This window comes from Colobus angolensis, unplaced genomic scaffold (genome assembly GCF_000951035.1).
Source record: "Colobus angolensis palliatus isolate OR3802 unplaced genomic scaffold, Cang.pa_1.0 Scaffold118, whole genome shotgun sequence".
NCBI classification, from domain to species: Eukaryota; Metazoa; Chordata; class Mammalia; order Primates; family Cercopithecidae; genus Colobus; species Colobus angolensis.
Window position 1 is genome coordinate 6,046,587 of NW_012112919.1, and position 22,348 is coordinate 6,068,934.

Below are 22,348 nucleotides of genomic sequence, written 5' to 3' on the forward strand. Positions count from 1 at the left end.
GCATGCTCATGCCTCAAGACAGGCCCCACCACCGTTGCTACAGACCCAAAGTGCATCTATTCCATGCACCCCTTTGCCTGCTGGCCCCTCCCAAGACCACCTCTGAGGCCACTCCTGTGGGAGAGTGCCCACAGCACAGCCTGCACAGCCCTGCCTGAGTGTTTTATTGGCAGCCCAGGAGTAGTTCACCACCCCCATCACAGCCAGTGCTTGACCCCTAGGGGCCAGGGGAAAAATCCACAGTTCTACTCCCAACTCCCCAGGACTCAAGTACACCACCCAGGGATATCAAGTTGATATCTGTGGCCTGAGCTCGAGTAGGGGAACACAAAGAAGAGTATGGCACAGGTTTGTAGGCCAGCATGGGAGCTGGTCACTCCTCTTTTTTTTTTTTTTTTTTGAAACAGTCTCGCTCTGTCATTCAGGCTAGAGTGCAGTGGTGCGATCTCAGCTAACTGCAACCTCCAACTCCCGGGTATGAGCAATTCTCCTGCCTCAGCCTCCCAAGTAGGCTAGGATTACAGGCGCCCGCCACCACGCCCAGGTAATTTTTGTATTTTTAGTAGAGACAGGGTTTCACCATGTTGACCAGGCTGATCTCGAGCCCCTGACCTCAGGCAATCCACCTGCCTCGGCCTCTCAAAGTGCTGGGATTACAGGCGTGAGCCACTGCACCCAGCCCACCCCTCCTTTTTCCAAGATGGGCATGGCCTAACAGCCACCACTTCTCGCTTATGGAGTTCCATAGCCCAGAATGCCTGGGCTGGGTCAGGGATCTGGACAAAAATGGCTTGGGACAAACCAAGCTGGTTAGGCCTGCTACCTGGGCAGAGACTGGAGGGAGACCCACCGGGTCAGGGAGCATGAGGTAGGCAGGCCCCATAACCATTTGCTGGGCTGAGAAGCCTAGACAGCAGGTGCCATATTGGTTGCACACTGGCAGTGCCACTACCATGTCCAGGGAGCCTCCACCTTTGAACAACTGCATCACCAAACCACCTGCCAACATACTCCACAACTCACTCTAACTTTGGCAAGCACAGGGGATGGGCAGTTACCTAAGGAGTAAAGGGTCTTCTAGAGACAGTCCTTGGTACAAACCGCCCCTAAGAAAGGAGGGAGCACACTCCACCAAAGCCCTACTTGGAACAAAGGAAATGGGAGTGTGACACCAGCCACTAAAAGAGATACCACCAAGACCTAGGAATGGACTTAAAGAGGGAACATCTCTCATTTTCCACCCTCACCCGCCTTCCCGTTGGAGCCCTTCCTGTTGGGGCCTGGTAAGTGTGTGTACTGCAGTAAGCTGCTTTTCTGTGATTCTCCATTGGATCCACCCCTGCTGAAGGTAACTGAGTTGGAGGAGCATGTTTTTTGCACTTCTCTAGTGCCTCCACCCCCACTGAGGGCTATTGCAGCTAAGAGCCTATGTGCTGGCTCTATTGAGCACCATCCACTGTACTACAGCCGGAATTACAATACCAAACAAAAATAACATTGCTACAAGCAATGCCTGTTCAAACACGCTGCATAAACCTCTACGTAACCAAAGAACCCATATAGAGCTTTGCTGCTCTGAAAGCACCCAGAAGCAAAGCCAATTGATTGTACACAACACACACAACAGTTATATCCTCCAGGGAAAAAAAAAAGAACAAAAAGTCAAAAAACTCCATTCAAACAAAAGCAAATTCAAAAAGATAAAGAAGCATCAACTCCTTCAGATAAGAAGAAATCAGCATAAGAACTTCAGCAATACAAAAAGCCAGAGTGCTTTGTTACCTCCAAAGGATCACACTAGTTCCCTAGCAATGGATCCTAGTCAGATTGAAATGTCTGAAATAATAGAAACAGAATTCAGAATATGTGTGGCAAGAAAACTTGAGATCCAATAGAAAGTTGAAATCCAATGCAAAGAAGCCAGAGAAATAATCCAAGGTTTAAAAGATGATACAGCTATATTAAGAAAGAACAAAACAGAGCTTCTGAAATTGAAAATCTCACTACAGGAGTATCAAAACAAAACTGGAAGCCTTAACAACAGATTAAACCAAGCAGAAGAATGAATTTCAGAACTCAAAGATTGGTCCTTTGAATCAACCCAGTCAGAAAAAACAAATAAAGAGAATTTTTTAAGATTCTCTTTTTTTCTGAGAAATATGAGATTATGTAAAACGACTAAATCTACCATTTATTATCATTCCTTGGAGAGAAGAGAAAGTAAGCAACTGGAAAACATATTGGAGTATATAATCCAAGAATATTTCCCCTTTCTCACTAGAGAAGTTGGCATGCAGATACAAGAAATCCAGAGAACTCCTGCAAGATACTATATAAGCTGACCATCCCTAAGACATAGTCGTCAGGCTTTCCAAGGTCAAACCAAAGAAAAAATTAGAGAAAAGGGCCATATTACCTATAATGGGAATCCTATCAGAATAACAGCAGTCTCTCAGCAGAAAACTTAGAAGCCAGAAGATATTGGGGGCCCATTTTTAGCATTCTTAAAGAAAATAAATTCCAGGGCCAGGCATGGTGACTCACGCCTGTAATCCTAACACTTTGAGAGGCAGAGGCAAGTGGATCACCTCAGCTCAGGAGTTCCAGACCAGCCTGGGCAACACGTTGAAACCCCATCTCTACTAAAATACAAAAAGTTAGCCAGGCATAGGGGCATGCACCTGTAATCCCAGCTACTCGGAGGCTGAGACAGGAGAATTGCTTGAACTCAGGAGGCAGAGGTTGCAGTGAGCAAAGATCACACCATTGCAATCCAGTCTGGGTGACAGAGTGAGGCTCTGTCTCAAAAAAAAAAAAAGAAAAGAAAAGATATTCCAGCAAAGACTTTCATATCCTGCCAAACTAAGCCTCATAAACAAAACACAAGTAAAATACTTCCCAAGCAAGTAATCACTGAGAGAATTTGGCACCAGCAGACCAGTTCTACAAGAGATGCTTAAGGGAATCCTAAACATAGAAATGAAAGAACAATACATGTAACCACAAAATCACACATAAGTACATAGCCTACAGACTGCATAAAACAACTACATAATCGAGACTACAAAGCAACTAGCCAAAAACATCACAACAGAAACAAAACCTCACATATCAATATTAACCTTGAACATAAATGACCTAAACATTCCACTTAAAAGACATAGAGTGTTAACACAATGTCTTGAATTAAAACACAAGACCCATCCTTCTGCTGTCTTCAAGAGACCCATCTCACATGTAATGACAACTATAGGCTCAAAGTAAAGGGATGCAAAAAGATCTATCATGCAAACAAAATAAAAAAGAGCAAAGAATGCTGTTCTTGTATCAGAGAAATCAGACCATAAACTAACAACAGTAAAAAAGAACAAAGAGGGCATGATATAATGATAAATAATTCAATTCAAGAAGATTTAGTGATTCTAAATATATATGCTCCCAATATTGGGGCACTCAGATTTATAAAATAATTACTTCTACCTAAGAAAAGACTTTTACAGCCACACAATAATCATAGAAGCAGCGGGGGTGGGGACTTCAACACTCCACTGACAACATTAGACAGATCATGAAGGAAGAAAACTAACAAAGAAATTCTAGACTTAAATTCAATACTTGACTAATTGGACCTAATAGACATCTACAGAATATTCCACCAATAATGAAAGAATATACATTCTTCTCGTCTGCCCACAAAACATAATCTAATATTGACCACATGTTTGGTCATAAAGCAAGTCTCAACAAATTTAAAAAATCAAAATCATACCAAGCATGTTCTCAGAACACAGTGGAATATAATTAGACATCAATACCAAAAGGAACTCTCAAAACCACACAAATACATGGAAACTAAACAACTTGCTCCTGAATGACTTTTGGGTAAACGAAGAAATTAAGGCAAAAATCAAAAAATTATTTGAAACAAATGAACATAGAGACACAAGATACCAAAAGCTCTGAGATGCAACAAAAACAGTGTTAAGAGGAAAGTGAATAAAGCTAACTGCCTATGTCAAAAAGATATTAATAGAAAGATCTCAAATTAACAACCTAATGTTGCACCCAAAGGAACTGGAAAAACAAGAACAAACTCAACTCGAAGCTTGCAGAAGAAAAGAAATAACTAAAATCAGAGGAGAGCTAAATGAAATTGGGACCAAAAAGAAAAAAGCATACAAAGTCAACAACAACAAAAATGTTAGCTCATTGAAAGGATAAAAAAGACTGGTAAACTGTTAGCTAGATTAACAAAGACAAAAAAGAAGATACAAATAAGCACAATCAGAGACTACTACAAATATATTTATGTGATTTATGTGCACAAACTAGAAAATCTAAAGGAAATGGATAAACTCTTGGAAACACACAACCTCCCAAGATTGAACCAGAAAGAAACAGAAACCCCAAACAGACCAATAATGAGTTACAAAATTGAATCAGCAATTTTAAAAACCTACCAATCAAAACAAGTTTTGCACCAGACAGATTCACTGACAAATTCTACCAGATGTACAAAGAAGAGCTGGTGACCAATCGTATGGAAATTATTCCAAAAAATCAAAGAAGAGGGATTCCTCCCTAACTCATTCTATGAAATCGGTATCATCCTAGCCTCAAAATGTGACAAAGACACAACAAAAAGAGAAAACTGCAAGCCAATAACCCTGATGAACATAAACTCAAAACTCCTCAACAAAATACTGGGAAATCTAATCCAATAGCACCCCAAAAGGATAATCCACCACAATCAAGTGGGCTTTATTCTTGGGATGCAACGATGGTTCAACATACAAATCAATAAATATAATTCACTGCATAAACAGAATTAAAAACAAAACCATAGGATTATCTCAATCAATGCAGGAAAATCATTCAATAAAATCCAACATCCTTTAATGATAAAAACCCTCAACAAACTAGGCATCGAAGAAACATACCTCAAAGTAATAAAAGCCGTCTATGACAAACCCATAGCCAATATCATACTTCACAGGAAAAAATTGGAGGCATTTCCCCTAAGAACTGGAACAAGACAAGGATGTTCACTCCTACCACTCCTGTTCAACATATTGATAGTACTGGAAGTCCTAGCCAGAGTAGTCAGGCAAGAGAAAGAAATAAAATGCGTCCAGATAGGAAAAGAGGAAGTCAAATTATCTCTCTTCACTGACAATATGATTCTATACCTAGAAAATCCCAAAGATTCTGCCAAAAGACCTACTAAACTACTTCAGTAAAGTTCCAGGATACAAAATCAGTGTACAAAAATCAGTAGCATTTCTATACATCAATAATGTTTAAGCTGAGGACCAAATCAAGAACACAATGCCATTCACAATTTCCACAAGGAAAATAAAATACCTAAGAATACAACTAACCAAGGAGGTGAAACATCTCTACAAGAATTACAAAACACTGCTGAAAGAAATCATGGATGACACACGTAGAAACATTTCATGCTCACAGATTGGAAGACTCTATATTATAAAAATGCCCACACTGCCCAAAGCGATCACACATTTGAATCTATTTCTGTCAAACTACCAACATCATTTTTCACAGAATTAGAAAAGAATATTCTAAAATTCACAGGAAACCAAAAAAGAGCTTGAATAATAAAAGCAATTCTAAGCAAAAAGAAAAGCCAGAGCCATCATACAAGGCTACAGTAACCAAAACAGCATGGTACTGGTACAAAAAATAGACACATAGACCAATGGAACAGAGTAGAGAACCCAGCAATAAAGTTACATACCTACAACCTTTGATCTTCAACAAAGTCGACAAAAATAAACAATGAGGAAAGAACACTCTATTCAATAAATGGTCCTAAGAAAACTGGCTAACCTTATGTAGAAGAATAAAACTAAACTCCTACCACTCGTCATATACAAAAATTAATGCAAGATGGATTAAAGAATTAAATGTGATACCTCAAACTATTAAAACCCTAGAAGAAAACCTAGGAAACACCAAGATATTAGCCTATGCAAATAATTTATGGCTAAGGCCTCAAAAGCAAATGCAACAAAAACAAAAATTGACAATTGTGACCTAATTAAACTAAAGAGCTTTTGCCCAGCAACAGAAACTATCAATAGGGTAAACAGACAACCTACAAAATGGGAAAGTATATGTGCAAAGCATGCATCTGACAAAAGGACTAATATCCAAAATCTATAAGGAACTTAAAGAAGCCAACAAGCAAAAAACAAACAACCCCATTAAAAGGGGGCAAAGGACATAAACAGACACTTCTCAAAAAAAAAAAAAAGATGAAAGACAACCAGGTGCGCTGGTTCATGCCTGTAATCCCAGCACTTTGGGAGGCTGAGGCAGGCGGATCATCTGAGGTCGGGAGTTCGAGACCAGCCTAAACAACATAGAAAAACCCTGTCTCTACTAAAAATACAAAACTAGCCAGGCGTGGTTTGGCACAAGCCTGTAATCCCAGCTACTCGGGAGGTTGAGGCAGGAGAATCGCTTGAACTTGAGAGGCGGAGATTGCAGTGAGCCAAGATCATGCCATTGCACTCTAGCCTAGGCAGCAAGAGTGAAACTTTGTCTCAAAAAAAAAAAAAGAAAGAAAGAAAAGAAAAATGCAAGCAGCCAACAAACATGAAAAAAATGCTCAACATCACTAATCATCAAAGAAATGTGAATCAAAACCACAATGAGATATCATCTCACACCAGCCAGAATGGTAATTATTAAAAAGTCAAAAAATAACATGTTGGTGAAGTTAGAGAGAAAACAGAATGCTTATACACTGTTGGTGGGATTGTAAATTAGTTTGGCCCCTGTGAAAAGCAGTTTGGGGACTTCTCAAAAAACTGAAAATAGAAGTAATGTTCAACCCAGCAATCCCATACTGGGTATCAACTCAAAGGAAAATAAACCATTCTACCAAAAAAAACACATGAACTCATATGTTTGCAGTTCTATTCACAATAGCAAAGACATAGGATCAACATAGGTGCCCATCAACAGTGGGCTGGACAAGGAAGATGTGGTACATATACACCATGGAATACTACACAGTCACAAAAAAAAGAATGAAATCATGTTCTTTGCAGCAAATTGATGCAGCTGGAGGCCATTATCCGAAGTGAATGAATGCAGAAACAGAAAACCAAATACTGCATGTTCTCACTTACAAGTGGAAGCTAAACACTGGGTACACATGGACATAAAGATGGGAACAATAGACACTGGGGACTCCAAAAGGGGGGAAAAGGAAGGAAGAAAAGAGTTGAAAAACAGCCTGTTAGACACTATGTTCACTATTTGGGTGATGAAGTTCAATAGAAGCCCAAACCTCAGCACCATGCACACATCCGTGTAACAAACCTGCACGTGTACCCTCTGAATCTAAAATGTTTTTTAAAAAATTAAGACAAGTGGTAAATCAAAACATTTTTGAAACAAAAACTGAAAAGTTAGCTTTCTATATTATAGAATTATCTTATAAATTAATAAATAATAAAATGCTAAAAATCAAAGATGTGCAAAAAACATGAATAATTCATAAAGGAGTAATATAGATGGTCAATGAACATATTTTTCAAGATTTAAATTCTTAAAGTAGTGCAAAAAATGAGAAACTATTTTATCTATTAAATTATAAACACTTGTTTAATAATATTAATTCTTGCAAAGACATAGAAAGACAGGCTTTATGATACACTATTGTTGGAAATATAAATTGATACAATGTTTTTAGAAATTAATATGGTAATACCAAGTTTTAAAGTATTGCCTCTACTTAATCTATCATTTAAAGAATTTCAGAAATGGTGGATGAAACTCATACAAACATATTCTATTCCCCAAGTGTAATAAGATCGGCTTGGCGTGGTGGCTCACACCTGTAATCCCAGCACTTTGGGAGGCCAAAGCAGGTGAGTCACTTGAGGCTAGGCGTTCAGGACCAGCCTGGCCAACACGGTGAAACCCTGTCTCTACTAAAACTGTAAAAATTAGCCAGGCATGGTGACGGGTGCCTGTAATCCCAGCTACTTGGAGGCTGAGGCAGAATCGCTTGAGCCTGGAGGCAGAGGTTGCAGTGAGCCAAGATCACGCCACTGCACTCCAGCCTGGGCAACAGAGTGAGACTCCATCTCAAAAAAAAAGTCTAATAAAATCAAAAAACTAGAAATTTCCAAAAATAGATAAGCAATTCATATTAATTATGGTGCATGTATACCATAATTAGTATCACATTGTCCCTTAAATTATCACTTAGTCACTTAAAGCATGGTTAATGAGGATTTTTCAGTGATACTAGAAAACTCATAATATTGAAAATGAATTAATATTACATAAATTTATTAGCTCAATTTTGCAAACCGTATGCACATATATACAGAAGGTGTCCAAGTTGAAGTAAACTATAGTTTATTTAGTTAAATATTACTTCATTATAAGTAATTATTATACAGAAAGTGTCCAAGTTGAAGTAAACTATAGTTTATTTAGTTAAATATTACTTCATTATAAGTAATTATATCTGGAAAGTAAGTATCATGAATATTTTTTCTTCATATTTTTCTGTCTCAAAATTTTTGTGTAGTCCATTTTTTTCTAATTTAAAAAAAAAGTTAATTGAATAAAAGAATGACCTGAAAATGTGTTCTCATGATTTTTCCCTCACTTTCATAATTTCTTTTAACTGATCAGCTTAAAAATGTTCAACCATTCTTTATTGTAGTAAAACATATATAACAGAAAATGTATATTTTAATCATTTTTAAGCATACAGTTTAGTGACATTAAGTACATTTATTTATGTATTTATTTTTCTTTTCTTTCCTTTTGAAATAGGGCCTCTCTCTGTTGCCCTGGCTAGAGTGCAGTGGTGAGATCATAGTTCACCACAGCTTCTAACTCCTGGGCTCAAGCTATTCCCCATTCAGCCTCCCAAGTAACTAGGACCACAGGTGCACACCACCACACCCAGCTAATTTTTTTTTTTTTTTTTTTTTTTTGTAGGGACAAAGACTTACCGTGTTTCCCATGCTGGTCTCAAACTCTTGGGCTAAAGTAATTCCTTTTGAGCTAAAGCAGTCTTCCTGCCTTGACCACCCAAAGTGTTGGGATTACAGGCATGAGCCACTGGGCCCGGCCCATTAAGTACATTTACACTGTTGCTCAACAAAAAAACTTTTAGTATGACAGGAATAACTATGTACTAGGCATTTCCAATGACCACATTTTACCAACTCTACCTTCAAGATAGAAAATAAAATTTCTTTAAGCCAGTCACAAAAAGACAAATACTGCATGATTTAACTTTTATGAAGTTATCTAAAATAGTCAAATTCATAGAATTAAAGAGTAGAATGGTAGTGGCAAGGGGTTGGGGAGAGGGGGAAATGGGGAGTTACTAATCAACAGGCATAAAGTTGCAGTCAAGCAAGATGAATCAGCGCTAGAAATCTTTTGTGCAACATCGTACCTGTAGTCAGCAATAATTACTGTCTTCCACACTTAAAATTTGTTAAGAGGGTAGATCGCATGTAACTGTTCTTACCGCAATAAAAGAAAGTGAAAATAAATAGTATTGTTTTAGAGAACTGCCTTTACTTTTGTAAATAATTATATGTGCTGCAAATTTATTTGTTGAGAATTTGAGTCTTCACTGTTCTGTCTCTTACTGCCATTACAGTACAAAGAGACCAACACTTTCATCAACACCATACTTGAGGTTCAGCCAAGGTCATCTACTGGTGGAGAGGGAAAAAGCAATGACGAAATTGTTCAAGAACTTGTTGCTTCTGTCCAGGCCAGAGTTCCAGGTAATAAATAATTCTAGGAATCTGTATGTAATGGAAATTTTAGGAATAAACTCAGAGAACTGAGTGATAAACAGATGTCAAAACCTGCTTATTATGTAGACTTTTTTTAACCTAAAGAGCTCTTTTGACATGGAGCTCTTCATTTATAGACTAGAAGCTTACAGCATCTCAGCATCTCAACTGCCAGAAGCATTAGGAGGAAATTGGTTTCCAGCTCAATGTAACTTCAACCAGACTTTTTCCTGAGCTTCCCTTGGTTTCATTATTCTACTGTCTCTAGACCTGTGCTGTGCAAGAAAATAGCCCCTAGCCACATATGGCTACCTAAATTTAAATGTAATATAATTTAAAATTCATTTCCTCATTTGCACCAGTCACATTTCGAGTGCTATCATTGGACAGTACAGATAGAGAACACATCCATCATCATTAAAAGCTCTACTGGACAGTCCTGCTCTAGAATCCATTTCAATTTTTTCTCCATTTAGAAGACATGGCTAAATGACTTTCACCTTGTTTTCTGATAAGTGAAAGAGTCTTCCTGAATGATCACAAGAGATCTATTTTAACACTTTTCTTAATCGATAGGAGATTTAGATGTCTTAGTTATTCATGGTTGGAAGAGATGTCATTATAGGAAAAAGAAAATTGGGGCAGGAAAAAACAGCAACTGAGTCTTGCCAATGCCCTTAAGCCCCTGGAATAAAAGGAGCCTTGTGGTTTCAGAAGTCAGTTATCTGCCTCCTAGGAGCAAGCCCTCAAGAGAATGTCTGCTTGGTTAGAGAATTCTGTTGTTGAAGCAAACAGTCAATAAATATAAGATCAATAAATATAAGATGGAGTGCTGGTTGGGAAAAAGATGGAGAGATGAATGGATAGCTGCAGAAACCGTGCACTTGTTTGGTGGAATCCCATTGACACCTCAAGGTTTTTCTCTCCAGGCTTCATAAATCTTGTACTTTTACTGTGAAATGCTAAGCAGATCATCTGCTGAGACTGAGGGGACAGGAAAGCAATTGGCTCAGCAAAAGAACTGAGAGTTTGAAATAGCCCTGAGAGGAATGGTGGAAAGAGAGGACCAGGGACATGTAACCACAGCACTGTGGACCCAAGGGATTAGACTCATTGGCACTGCTGAGGGATTTTTGTCCAGCAGCCAAATATGTGTGGTCAAGAAGGAATTTGATATATGTATGTCACAGCCGTTTGTTTACACATACTTTTTGCAAATATGCAAGGAAAAGGCTGTTCCTTCCTCTTTCGTAGCTTGTATTATTTTCATCTGAGCCTGCATTTGGTGGATTGTAGGGAGAAAGAAGAGCTACATTTTCCATCCAGTTTGAACCATGAGCCTGTTTAATAATGCAATCAGTCCCTTTAAATAATGCCCAGTTACATGGGATAAACACTAAGTCTCTCTCTCTCTCTCTCTCTCTCTCTCTCTCTCTCTCTCTCTCTCTCTCTCTTTCTCAGTCTCCTACCCCCAACCTTTTCTATGCAGTGCAGGTGAGCAGGGAAGTGGGAGATTTAAACACTTGTATGGTAGAGGTGGAGACTCAGGGTCCCTGGACCGTCTAGTCTCTGGAATGTTCCTTGTCTGCCAGGTAACTGCTTTGTCCTGCTAGCATTTGCCACTGAACCCTTCAGGGCTCTGCCTCCCAATCAGCCAAAGCCAGGCACACCTTCCTGAGCCCTCCTGCCAACCCCCCTCATTCCACATTGGAAACCTTTCAAACCCCTCATCAAACTTGCAGATACCACTGAGTCATACTGACCTTCCTTTCATCCTCTTCCCTCTCAACCCCTCACCTCCTCCCACACAGTCAACCAGAATGAAAATGAGCAGGCTTCTCCTTCCGTTTTCCAGTCCTCCTTCTACATTAGCACAGCCAGTCTCTCTATGATCTCACTTAAGCAACAAGAACCTACTTCTCCTGTCCCATGGCCATAGACCACATAGCTCAAACTGGCTGGGAAGATGAAAATACCCATGGGGAACATGCTTTAAGGGAAGAAATGAAATGCAATGGTTTAGTGTTTGAGAAAAAAAAGTGTATATATATATATATATATATATATATATATATATGTCCTGATACACATGAATTTAAGCTTAGTTTTCTGTGATTACTTGTATATAAACACAGGTGAATCCCAAAAGCATTCTAAATTATAGAAATGTCACATTTAAATGCTATGTGTCTGGCTTAAACAATGAGAAAAGCTGGCTTTTTTAAAATGTTAAGATAAACACATTGCCTTAGCAATATTGTGAGAACAAATCAATGATGACTAGCCTGAGGAATCACTGTGTATGTTTCAGAAAAACTGGAAATGGAGGGTGCTTCTGAGGGCCTTTTCGTCAAGGATCCTCAAGGACACCTGAACTCCTTGACCACTGTTCTTGGACAGGAAGTGGACCGGTTTAACAACCTGCTGAAGTTAATTCACGTATGAGAGCTTACTTTCATCATTGCTATTGAGCATCAAAGCTTTGTAGAGAATTGTATAATACAAAATTCTTCCGTTCCTATCACTTCAGCATTTCCATTTGGATACACTAACAACTCTTCAAGCCCAATGAGTCTAAAAATGATTTTATCCTTCTCTAATGAATCTGTATTCCCATTTTCTAATAACGATGGAGGGAATATGTAACATTACAAATTCTCAGTCTCCTCCTTATCCTTACACCCTTAGATTCTGTTGACTCACTAGAAATTGATCAGAGACGTAAGCACTCAAGAGTAATTCAGTGCTTGTTCCTAATGTCTAGTTTGCATTTAATAACATAGTCTTTAAGCAAGACTGTGAAAACTAGAATGTCAGTGTGGGCCACAGAATGCCTGCATTAGAGTCCCCTGTGGTGTGTTCAGCATGTGGATTCCTTGATCCCACTCAAGACCTACTGAGTTAGAATTTCTTGAAGCAGAGCCTGGGAATATGAATTTTAAATAAACTCTCCAAATGATTTTAATGCCTCAAAAATTTGCAAACACCTGTTTGATCTTCTGCTTTATGTTCATAGATAGTTTCTCTCTGCATTGCCTTGCATTGATAATGATGGTCAAAGGCCTTCCTAGTTTCTCTGTGCATAACTATGATAAGAGAAAAAGAATAACTATTAGCAAATATTGCTAATCAGGGAACCAAACACCTACTTCAAGGTCAAGACTTGGGGATAAGATTGGGGGAGAACTGGGAGAGATCTTTTACAGCTAAAGACCATTCCTGTTCCCCATCAGAAAGGCAAAGTCTCTGGATGTTGTTGCTTGGCTTACAATACCTAGGCTTGTTAGTTAGGTGGACCCTGGGTCAACTGAGTGAGTGGTCTTCACCTTGGGACTGTGGCATCTAGTCAGGTATGCACCAAAGTCAGCAAGCTAAGTCTCTCTCCTCTCTCAGTCTCCCGGTCAGGTTGCCGGGTCAGGGCTTATTTCCTTCTATATTGAATGAATTGGGGTACAGACTAAGCTACTATGATAAATACCCCTGTAACATAGTCCAAAACAAGATAAAAATTCACTTTACTCTCCCCTAACAGTCCCGAGGGAGCCCTGTCTAGGGCAGGTAGTTAATTCTGCTTGTGAGCTCATCCAGGGATAAACAGGTTGGCTCTTCCAGTCTCAAAAGACAACTTCCATGTCTGGGTCTAAGGTGGTTGCCCCAATTGTCCCCTTTTGCCAGCCAGTGGGAAGTAGGAAAGAGAGAGCAAGGAAAAGCAGCTTCCTTATGAAAATGTGATCCAGTGGTAGTGTACATCTTTTCTTCTTGTATCCCATTAGCCAAAACTTGGTCACATGGCCACACCCCAGCTGCAAGGGTGGCTGGGAAAGGAGCCTCTAGATGGGGTGCTATGTGCCCAGCTAACACTAAGGAAGTGCTGTTGTTTTGAGGAACACCAGGAGATGGATGCTACTCATGTCTTGCCCTTTCCACATCACGAACTTTCACCCACATGAAGATAAGACCAGATGTCACTTCCTCCATTATGTCTTCCTGGAGACCAGCCCTTCCCTCTACTGCCAGATGAGTTAGGGTCCCATCCTCAAGGCCCCGTCATCTCAGGTCTCTGTGTCTACCACTGTATTCATTACATTTTTTGTAATTTCCCACCTATGAGTATGGCTACTCTAACAAAGAATTTCTTAAAAACAAGGGAGCTGTTACATTCGTCGTCTTTGTTTCCTTAGTAACTGGCATACTAAATCTTCCATGAATATTTGAATGTACGGGTTAACAAATGTGACTCTCAGGTCTCCTTTAGTCACTTTTTCTGGTCAAACAAACCCCAGTCCACCACTAACAGAGGAATTCACCTAATGGAAGCTTAAGGGGAGGAGCCCAGGGACAGGTGGCCTGCAGGGCCATCAGGAACCACAGCCAAGCATTCCCATCAGAAGGGAGGTGCCCATCATGGCATGCTGTGCCTGTGCCAGAGGCCTTCCTCACATGACCTCTAGTCTTAGACCACAAGGCCTGGTCCTGCTTTGCCCTGGCTTTGTTCCCAGCCTCACCTTCCCTTCCCCTTGGGAACAGCCAGACAGTACTGTAGTGGCAATACGGAATCCAGGGGAAGGGAGCAGCACCCAGGAATGCCATCCTGGCGAACCCACTCTCCTCCAGACAGAACTGTGGGATAGGGCAGGTCCTGGGAGTGACAAGGCCACCCTGTGTAGGCTTCCGAGCCATAGGGGAAGGAAGGCCTTTGAAGTACTCTTTCTCCCATTTAATATATCTGTGTGTTGGCTGCCTCCTTTGGGAGAATCGACTGCAACATGACCTCTTTCTATTTCAAGCAGACCTTGAAGGTCTCAGCAGTCTGTTCCCTCCACCTCTATCATTTTTTGTGTTCTCTCTGGATTTTAGATGAGTCTTCTGCTACTTCTTCCTATTTCCAGGTCTACCATGGAGGATGGTCTTGGCTCTGGCTAAGGGCCTCTTTCCTGCACTCTGCTGCAGACGGTTCCTCAGATCCTAAGGACAAATCTAAGTAAAACACTTCTTTTTTTCTACCACTGCCTCTTGTGAAAAGAGGTACGGGGAGAAGGGAACCAACAAATAAACCTATGAAAGAATGGAAGGATGTGTAGCCTTGTTTTATCCACACAGTGCCTGTCGCTAAGACGCTGTGCGTGTGGTCCCAGTCTTTATTTGGTTGCTTAGTCAACAAAAATTTTGCCTCTAATATCTTCCTATTATATTTTCCCAGTATATGGCAGTTTTCACAACACTGCGACCCATAGGGGCCATAACCCACCTATATGCACCCCCTAGTCTTTAGCCAGGTGGCAAACACCGCCCTGTACTCCACTGCAGCCCAGTGTCTCCCAGGACTACTGCCTGCCTCCATCTTCTGGTGAGAGGAGGAGAGGCTATGAGACATGTTTTAAGGAGGTGTTTCCAGTACAAGGAGACTATCTGATGCCAACTAGAAGATTAGTGTCAATTAAGACTCTCCGCTTTCTAGCCAGGCGCGGTAGCTCACACCTGTAATCCCAGCATGTTGGGAGGTCAAGGTGGGCAGATATCCTAAGGTCAGGAGTTTGAGACCAGCCTGGCCAACATGGCAAAACCCCATCTCTAGTAAAAATACAAAAATTAGCTGGGCATGGTGGTGCATCCCAACTAATTGGCAGACTGAGGCAGGAGAATCACTTGAACCCAGGAGGTGGAGGTTGCAGTGATCCGAGATCACACCACTGCACTCCAGCCTGGCAACAGAGCAAGACTCTATCTCAAAAAAAAAAAAAAAAAAGAATCTCCTCTTTCTGCACTAACTCTGGGGATTGAGGGATCCCCCTGAGCAGAGATGACCAGTAGCATGAGGTGGTTCTCACTCCCCATCTCCCCCTCCTCTTCACACTCTGTGGTTCTTGGGCCTATTTTTCTTTTGGCCTGGAGGAGTGCTGGACAATGGCATTTCTCCCAGCCGCTTCTCCAGGCTTCAGGAGACATTTCTGCTTCCTTCTTTCCACTGCATTGGACTCTACTATCAACTGCCACCCTTAAGTGTTACACCACAATGGTCACATATTGTAATAATGCATGTAATACTGGAGGGTCTGGGAAGCAGACAGTGTGCACAGAGAACAGAACCCAGCAAGTGGCACCTCTGGGCAAGGCAGCACCTGCTATCATGAATGTGTGTCACTGACACTGGATAATGACATCTACAAAGGCCACCAACCCCTTTTCTGTTCTTTCAGACTTCTCTGGAAACACTCAACAAAGCCATCGCTGGATTCGTGGTGATGTCTGAAGAAATGGAAGAAGTGTATAACAGTTTCCTCAATAACCAGGTTCCCGCTCTGTGGTCCAACACAGCCTACCCATCCCTGAAGCCACTAGGGTCGTGGGTCAAAGACCTTATCCTGAGGACCTCGTTTGTGGATGTAAGAAAATTCCTTTCACTGGGTTTCGATGAGTCTGATGGCATAGTTGGCCTAAGGTCCCTAGGAAGCACTGGCTAAAGATATCCACAGTCACTGATGGATAATCTGAGCCCAGAGAAAAAGAAATGTCCAGAATGGCATCACTTTACACGTCTTATACTGATTATAATATCATTTGCCCTAGCCACTCATCCCCACATTCCACTTTAATTCCACTTTAATTAATTGGGGTTTCAACTCTAATTCATGGGACCGCACAGTGAGGTACAGACCAACTGAGATGAGTCCAAACCCCAGATAACTTTGCTGCTGTCTCCCTCTCACATACCCCACAATAACCAGGCTCTGGGTCCGCAGTCATCAGGCCAGCAGAACAGGAAGGGGAACGGGGCAGGCAGTGAAATGGGGGTGGTGACTAACTCAGGGCTGCTTTAGTTTCTGCCTCCTGAGAAACTCTCCCCAAATAGGACTTTGCTTTAGAAAACAAATTCCATCCCAGAAATAACGTTTATTATGAGTATGTTTCTCCTTCAGTTGTGGCTCAAAAGAGGACAGCCTAAGTCCTACTGGATCTCCGGTTTCTTCTTTCCTCAAGGATTTCTAACAGGTACCAGCGCTTCCCCTAGAAAAACCCCACAGGAAAGGCCATGAATTGTCATGCACAGGGTTTTGAGGTCCTGGGGAAATGACATGGCTGCTAATGCTTTAACAATGAGGCTATTGATCATAGGGCAATCTAACAAGGTCCTGCTCTTCCTCACTTGTGGGGGGCAGAGGAAAGATGGCAGAGATAGCAGATGTTCCCCAGCAACCTAATCCCCGCCCCTCTCAAGTTACATAAGTGCAGGCACTGCTGCCTCCACGAACACAGAGTGTGCCTCAGTTCCCCATGTGACCCACGCTCAAGGGCGTCATCTGCTGTCCACCTGCTCAGGCCCCAGCTGTGAGCAGCTTCCTTCCCTCTGAGAAATTCTCTTGATGTGCTTCCATCAGCCCTTGGGGAAACTAGCCTTTTCAGAAGGGGCTAGAGCCTGTGAGCAACTCAGTGCTAATGACCCAAGCCCTTCATCTCTCTCATTCTTCATACCTATTAAACAGCCCATATAAAACAAGCTGGGCAAAATCCTAAAGTTAGCGAGACTGGGCTCGGAAACTGCCTCACTCATTTGTCTCCCTTATGTCAGGGCAATGCACTGCATACTGGCCTTCTTCCCTCCCTTCCCAACCAGGACCAGAGCTTGTCCATCCCTTGGGCCCTTACCTCCCAACATGACCCACAGGCTTCCTGACCCTGTGAACTGACTCAGAGGAAGATATTAAGAGTTGGGTTTTCTCTGTAGTGGGAAGGCTCTCTAATGCCAGGGCAGCCTGGTTTGTGTGAAGGGGGTTACTGCCTGGGGAGTACCAGTGTTGTTTTGAATGCGGCTTTCTGATTTTCATAATTACAGGAACTCTTCAAAATCATGCTCGAAAATACAGTTTGCCTATAGATGAGCTAAGTTTCAAATACAACGTAATTCCCACCTATCGGGATCAAGCTGCAGTGATAGAAGCTGCCAAGACAGTGCAATTTGGACAAGAACTGCCCATGGACATGGAGGTATTGTCCACCTGGCTGTTACGGCAAAGCAGCTTCTATCCCGCTGTCCTTGAAGATTTCAGACAACCTCCATGCCGCACTCCCACCACCTCCCATCGGCAGGAGCAGGAAGGGCAGGGTAGTCATCACACCTCCAAGATAAGCTCCCCAATTAGCAATGACCAGATGGGAACTGCCTAAACTAGTGTGATTTATAGAAATATGTTTAAAGCAATATTATTTTATTTTTTAGCTAACTTTAGTAACCTTCTTCATCTTACAGAACCAATATAGCAAGAAGTTAACTGCAAGGGTTTAAAAACTAGACAAGCCTGAGTTTAAATTCTGACACTGCCTTTCTCTAGCTGTATGTGCTGGAGCAATTGTTGACATGTCTGCACCTCTTATTATTTTAAGATCCTTCTTGTCTTAAGAAGAGGGTATCAAGTTTCCCATGTAAGGAAAACTTGAGGCTCCAGGAAGGCAAAGCAACACCCACATGAAAGCCCCCACCGGAGGTTCCAGGACCAGCCTGCCCTGGTCCATGCTCAGCACACACCATCTACCACAGAGACTGATTCTGACAGACAGAGGTTTACAGTGACCACCAGGGCTCTGTCCCTCCACCCCATCCCAGTTCATACCCTGTCTCTGCTTGGCTCATGTGTGCTGAGCCATGAGAATACCTTGCAATCTCTGAGATCTGGGGAGACCTCAGACTGTCTAGCTGGCCTGTCTCCTGGCCCACCTAGCAAATGTCTGCCACCAACAGACCAGGAGACGGGCCTGTAGTGCGGTGTAAAGGAAACAGCCAGTGTCATGTGACAGGCACATATACTGGTCTAAACACAGAGTATGTGTTTAAACAGCTTTATCTCTGTTACAAACAGCCAAGACCACTGTCAGCCCATTTGCCTCCTTGGCTCAACATAGGAAAAGGTGCTCCCTCTGGGTGGATGCCCAGATGATGGACACCCAGTAGGTAGCAGGATAGTTTTCAGGGAAATCTGCATAAACATATGTGGCAGCCCAAAAACAGGAAGGCCCACCCTGCTGCACCCAAGAAACAGAAAGTTTAGGACACCAAAAAGCAAAGACCAGCTAAAAAGAATTTAGTTTACCATCCTTTTATTCACTATAAAATGCGCTACATATGATCCAAACTGCTTAGTCCTCTGCCTGCAGACGTGAGGCTCCAATTATCCAAAGACCTGGGGCCAGAATTGGCCAAATCCACTCAGGGTGTGAGGAAGAATGATTCAGATACCCACAATTGGCAAAAAAAAAAAAGTGCACGGGTGGAGACATCCAATCACAGGACTCTGATGGGCAGAGTTTCTCACTCTCCCTCTTTCTTATTTAATACAAACATTTAAAAGTAAGCATAATTTTAAAAAGAGAGAGAGAAAGAACAAAAAGGAATTTTCCATGGGCACTCTGTAAATATTATTGCAGATATATAATCTATCTTCTAGGAGGGCATCCAAATCCTTGAAAACCCTTGCTAAGGATAACAGACGATAATCTCAGTACTCCTCCACCTCCCATGAAAAGGGGAAAAGTCATTACATTATTATTACATTTTTTTGCCTCTCAGAGCCTCAAGATTGACCTCTCTAAGATGTGAATAATAACAGCAATGTATAGAGTGTTTTTTAGAATTACCTGGTGAGGATGTGGGACATAGGAAGTGACTCACACCTGCTGATCCTTTCCCCCTCTCACTTTGAGACTTGTGGGTATCTTTCAGCTACCCTCTCCTGAGGATGGTGTTCTTGTTCATGGGATGTTCATGGATGCTTTTCGATGGGATGATAAGGGAATGGTGGTAGAAGACGCATTGCCCGGACAGATGAATCCAATGCTGCCTGTGGTGCATTTTGAACCACAACAAAATTATGAGCCAAGCCCAACACTTTACCACTGCCCACTTTATAAAACAGGAGCCCGGGCAGGAACACTCTCAACCACAGGTGAGGATGTTCTTAAGATTAGTTCAAATAATGACCAAATGCAATCTTCCATCAAAGTCCAAACACTGAGCTGTAATTGGCTCAAGATCTCCCTTGGGCCAATTAACTAGACTTAAAATGAAGCCGCCTATAACATACAAAATTCATAAATGTAATTATAAATTCTATTTGTTCTGACTGTAGATTAATAATATAGAATTAATTATTGCTTCTATTAGAATCTAAGGAGTAGAAGATAGAGTTTAACAAGTAGAGACTTCCACTTTCAAAATGGTGGCCTGAATAGACACTAAAATCTCTCTTTTTCTCACCAAATCCATTTTTACTCATCACAAAAGAGATTTTAAAATAAATGAATAGGCCGGGCAAGGTGGCTCACCCCTTTAATCCCAGTACTTTGGGAGGCCGAGGTGGGTGAGTCACCTGAGGTCAGGAGTTCAAGACTAGCCTGACCAACATAGTGAAACCCTGTCTCTACTAAATATGAAAAATTAGCCTACGTGGTGGCAGATGCCTGTATTCGCAGCTACTTGAGAGGCTGAGGCAGGAGAATCATTTGAACTTGGGAGGCAGAGGTTGCAGTGAGCCGAGATTGGGCCACTGTACTCCAGCCTAGGTAACAAGAGCAAAAACTCCATCACAAATAAATAAATAAACAAATGAATAAATGGAAAGCCCTGATGCAAAACTCTGAGTGGATCTGAAACTGAGATACAGCTCTGAAAAAAAGAAAGCAGACAGAAAGAAAGCCACCTCAACAGACATACTGAGGGACAGCTGAAGAATGAACAGAGAAAATGAACTGGAAAAGTCGCCTTGAATACAGCATAGTGAGAGGGGAAAGAAGTGACCCTGTGGGAGGAGCCAGAATTTGCAACGTTTTTCTAGTTTTCTAGGCAACCTGGAAGGAGAAAATAAAGAATGGAGGAGAGAGAATATTTGAAAAAATAATGGCTGGTAATTTCCCAAAACTAAAGAAACACTTGAATCCTTAGATTATGAGGTCTCACAAAGTGGAAGGAATGATTTTTAGCAACATACAACAAGTAATCAAATCTTCAAAGAAACCTAGATATACCAAAGTGATACTTAAGACTGTCAGAGACAAAATAAAAATTCTCAAAATAACCAAAGAGAAGAGACAATGTATAATATATGCTGGAACTGAAATCCCAGAGAATGAGAATCAGATTGATATCAGTCAACTCTCATTATCCACAGTGCATATAAAAAGATAACGGAGAATCACCTTCAACGGGTTGAGGGAAAATACCTTTGAACCGGAATTCAAAACACAACCAAACCATCTTCCAAAAGGAAAGTGAATAAAGACAGTTTTGAACGTACAAATGCTTTAAATTCATCATCGCCGACCTTCTATTTTGAAAAAAATCCAGCTGTCTAGCCAGGTGTGGTATCACGTGCCTGTAGTCCCAGCTACTCAGGAGGCTAAGGTGGGAGGATCACTTGAGCCCCAGAGTTCAACACCAGCCTGGGCAACCTAGTGAAACACCCATCCCAATTTAAAAAAAAAATCCAGCTGTCTTAGTTTGTTTGTGTTTGTGTTGCTATAAAGGAATACCTGAGGCTGAGTAACTTTAAAGAAAAGTTTATTGGGCTCATGGTTCTGCAGGCCGGTGCCAGCATCTGCTTCTGGTGAGGGCCTTACACTGCTTCCACTCATAGCAGAAGGCAAAAGAGAGCTGGTACGTAGAGATCCATGGCAAGAGAGGAAGCAGGCAAGATGGGAGGGAGGCGCCAGACTCTTTTTAAGCAGCTCTCACAAGAACTAATAAAGTGACAGCTCACCCCCCATTCCAAGGAGTATTAATCTACTCATCAGGGATCTGACCCCCATCACCCAAACACCTTCCATTAAGCCCCATCTCCAACACTGGGGATCAGATTTCAACATGAGATCTGGAGGGATCAAACATCCAAACTATAGAAGCCTGGCATAAAGAATTCTTACAAATCTGGGAGAGGGGACCAACAACCTAACCTTATCTGAAACTGTGACAGAAACCCCATCTTGTACAAGGATCAAAAGAAACTCTTTCCCAGCTATTTAAAGGAGGGGTAGTCCTATGTAGTAGTCATCACTGGCCACTAATATCCCAAAAGAGAAAGACAATCAGACATAGTGTGCTTCCTGACAGGAGTACGTACTACCAAAGAAGTATTCCTGCCGTCAAACTCAAACCTGCTAGCCTGGGCAAGATGGCGAAACCCTGTCTCTACAAAAAATACAAAAATTAGCAAGGTGTGGTGTACACGCCTGTAATCCCAGCTGCTTGGGAGACTGAGGCAGGAGGATTACTTGAGTCCAGGAGTTCAAGTCTGCAGTGAGCCATAATCAAACCACTGCACTCCAGCCTGGGCAAAAGAATGAGACCCTGTCTCAAAAAAAAACAAGAAAAAAAGAAAAAGAAACCTCAAACCTGAATGTAGTCATGCCTCTAGATCTAACCTCCCCTTACAGGAAGAGAGGAATATATTTAAAATCACCACAGCAATGCTGTCATCAAAATCCAGTTTCTGGGAACCTTAACAGGACAAACAGTCTGGTTGTTTCAACAAATATATTACAAGGGGGCAGCA

General features: G+C 41.6%; 1 protein-coding gene across 1 annotated transcript in view; it reads left to right on the forward strand.

Moving 5' to 3' along the window:
* DNAH6 (dynein, axonemal, heavy chain 6) overlaps positions 1-22,348 on the forward strand; it is a 337,022-nt gene that overhangs the window by 313,453 nt on the left and 1,221 nt on the right. Inside the window, exons 71-76 of the mRNA XM_011925684.1 lie at positions 9,671-9,800; positions 12,124-12,251; positions 16,010-16,195; positions 16,730-16,802; positions 17,644-17,795; positions 19,525-19,747. Coding sequence (XP_011781074.1) covers positions 9,671-9,800; positions 12,124-12,251; positions 16,010-16,195; positions 16,730-16,802; positions 17,644-17,795; positions 19,525-19,747 — 892 coding nt within the window. The remainder of the gene's footprint in view (positions 1-9,670; positions 9,801-12,123; positions 12,252-16,009; positions 16,196-16,729; positions 16,803-17,643; positions 17,796-19,524; positions 19,748-22,348) is intronic.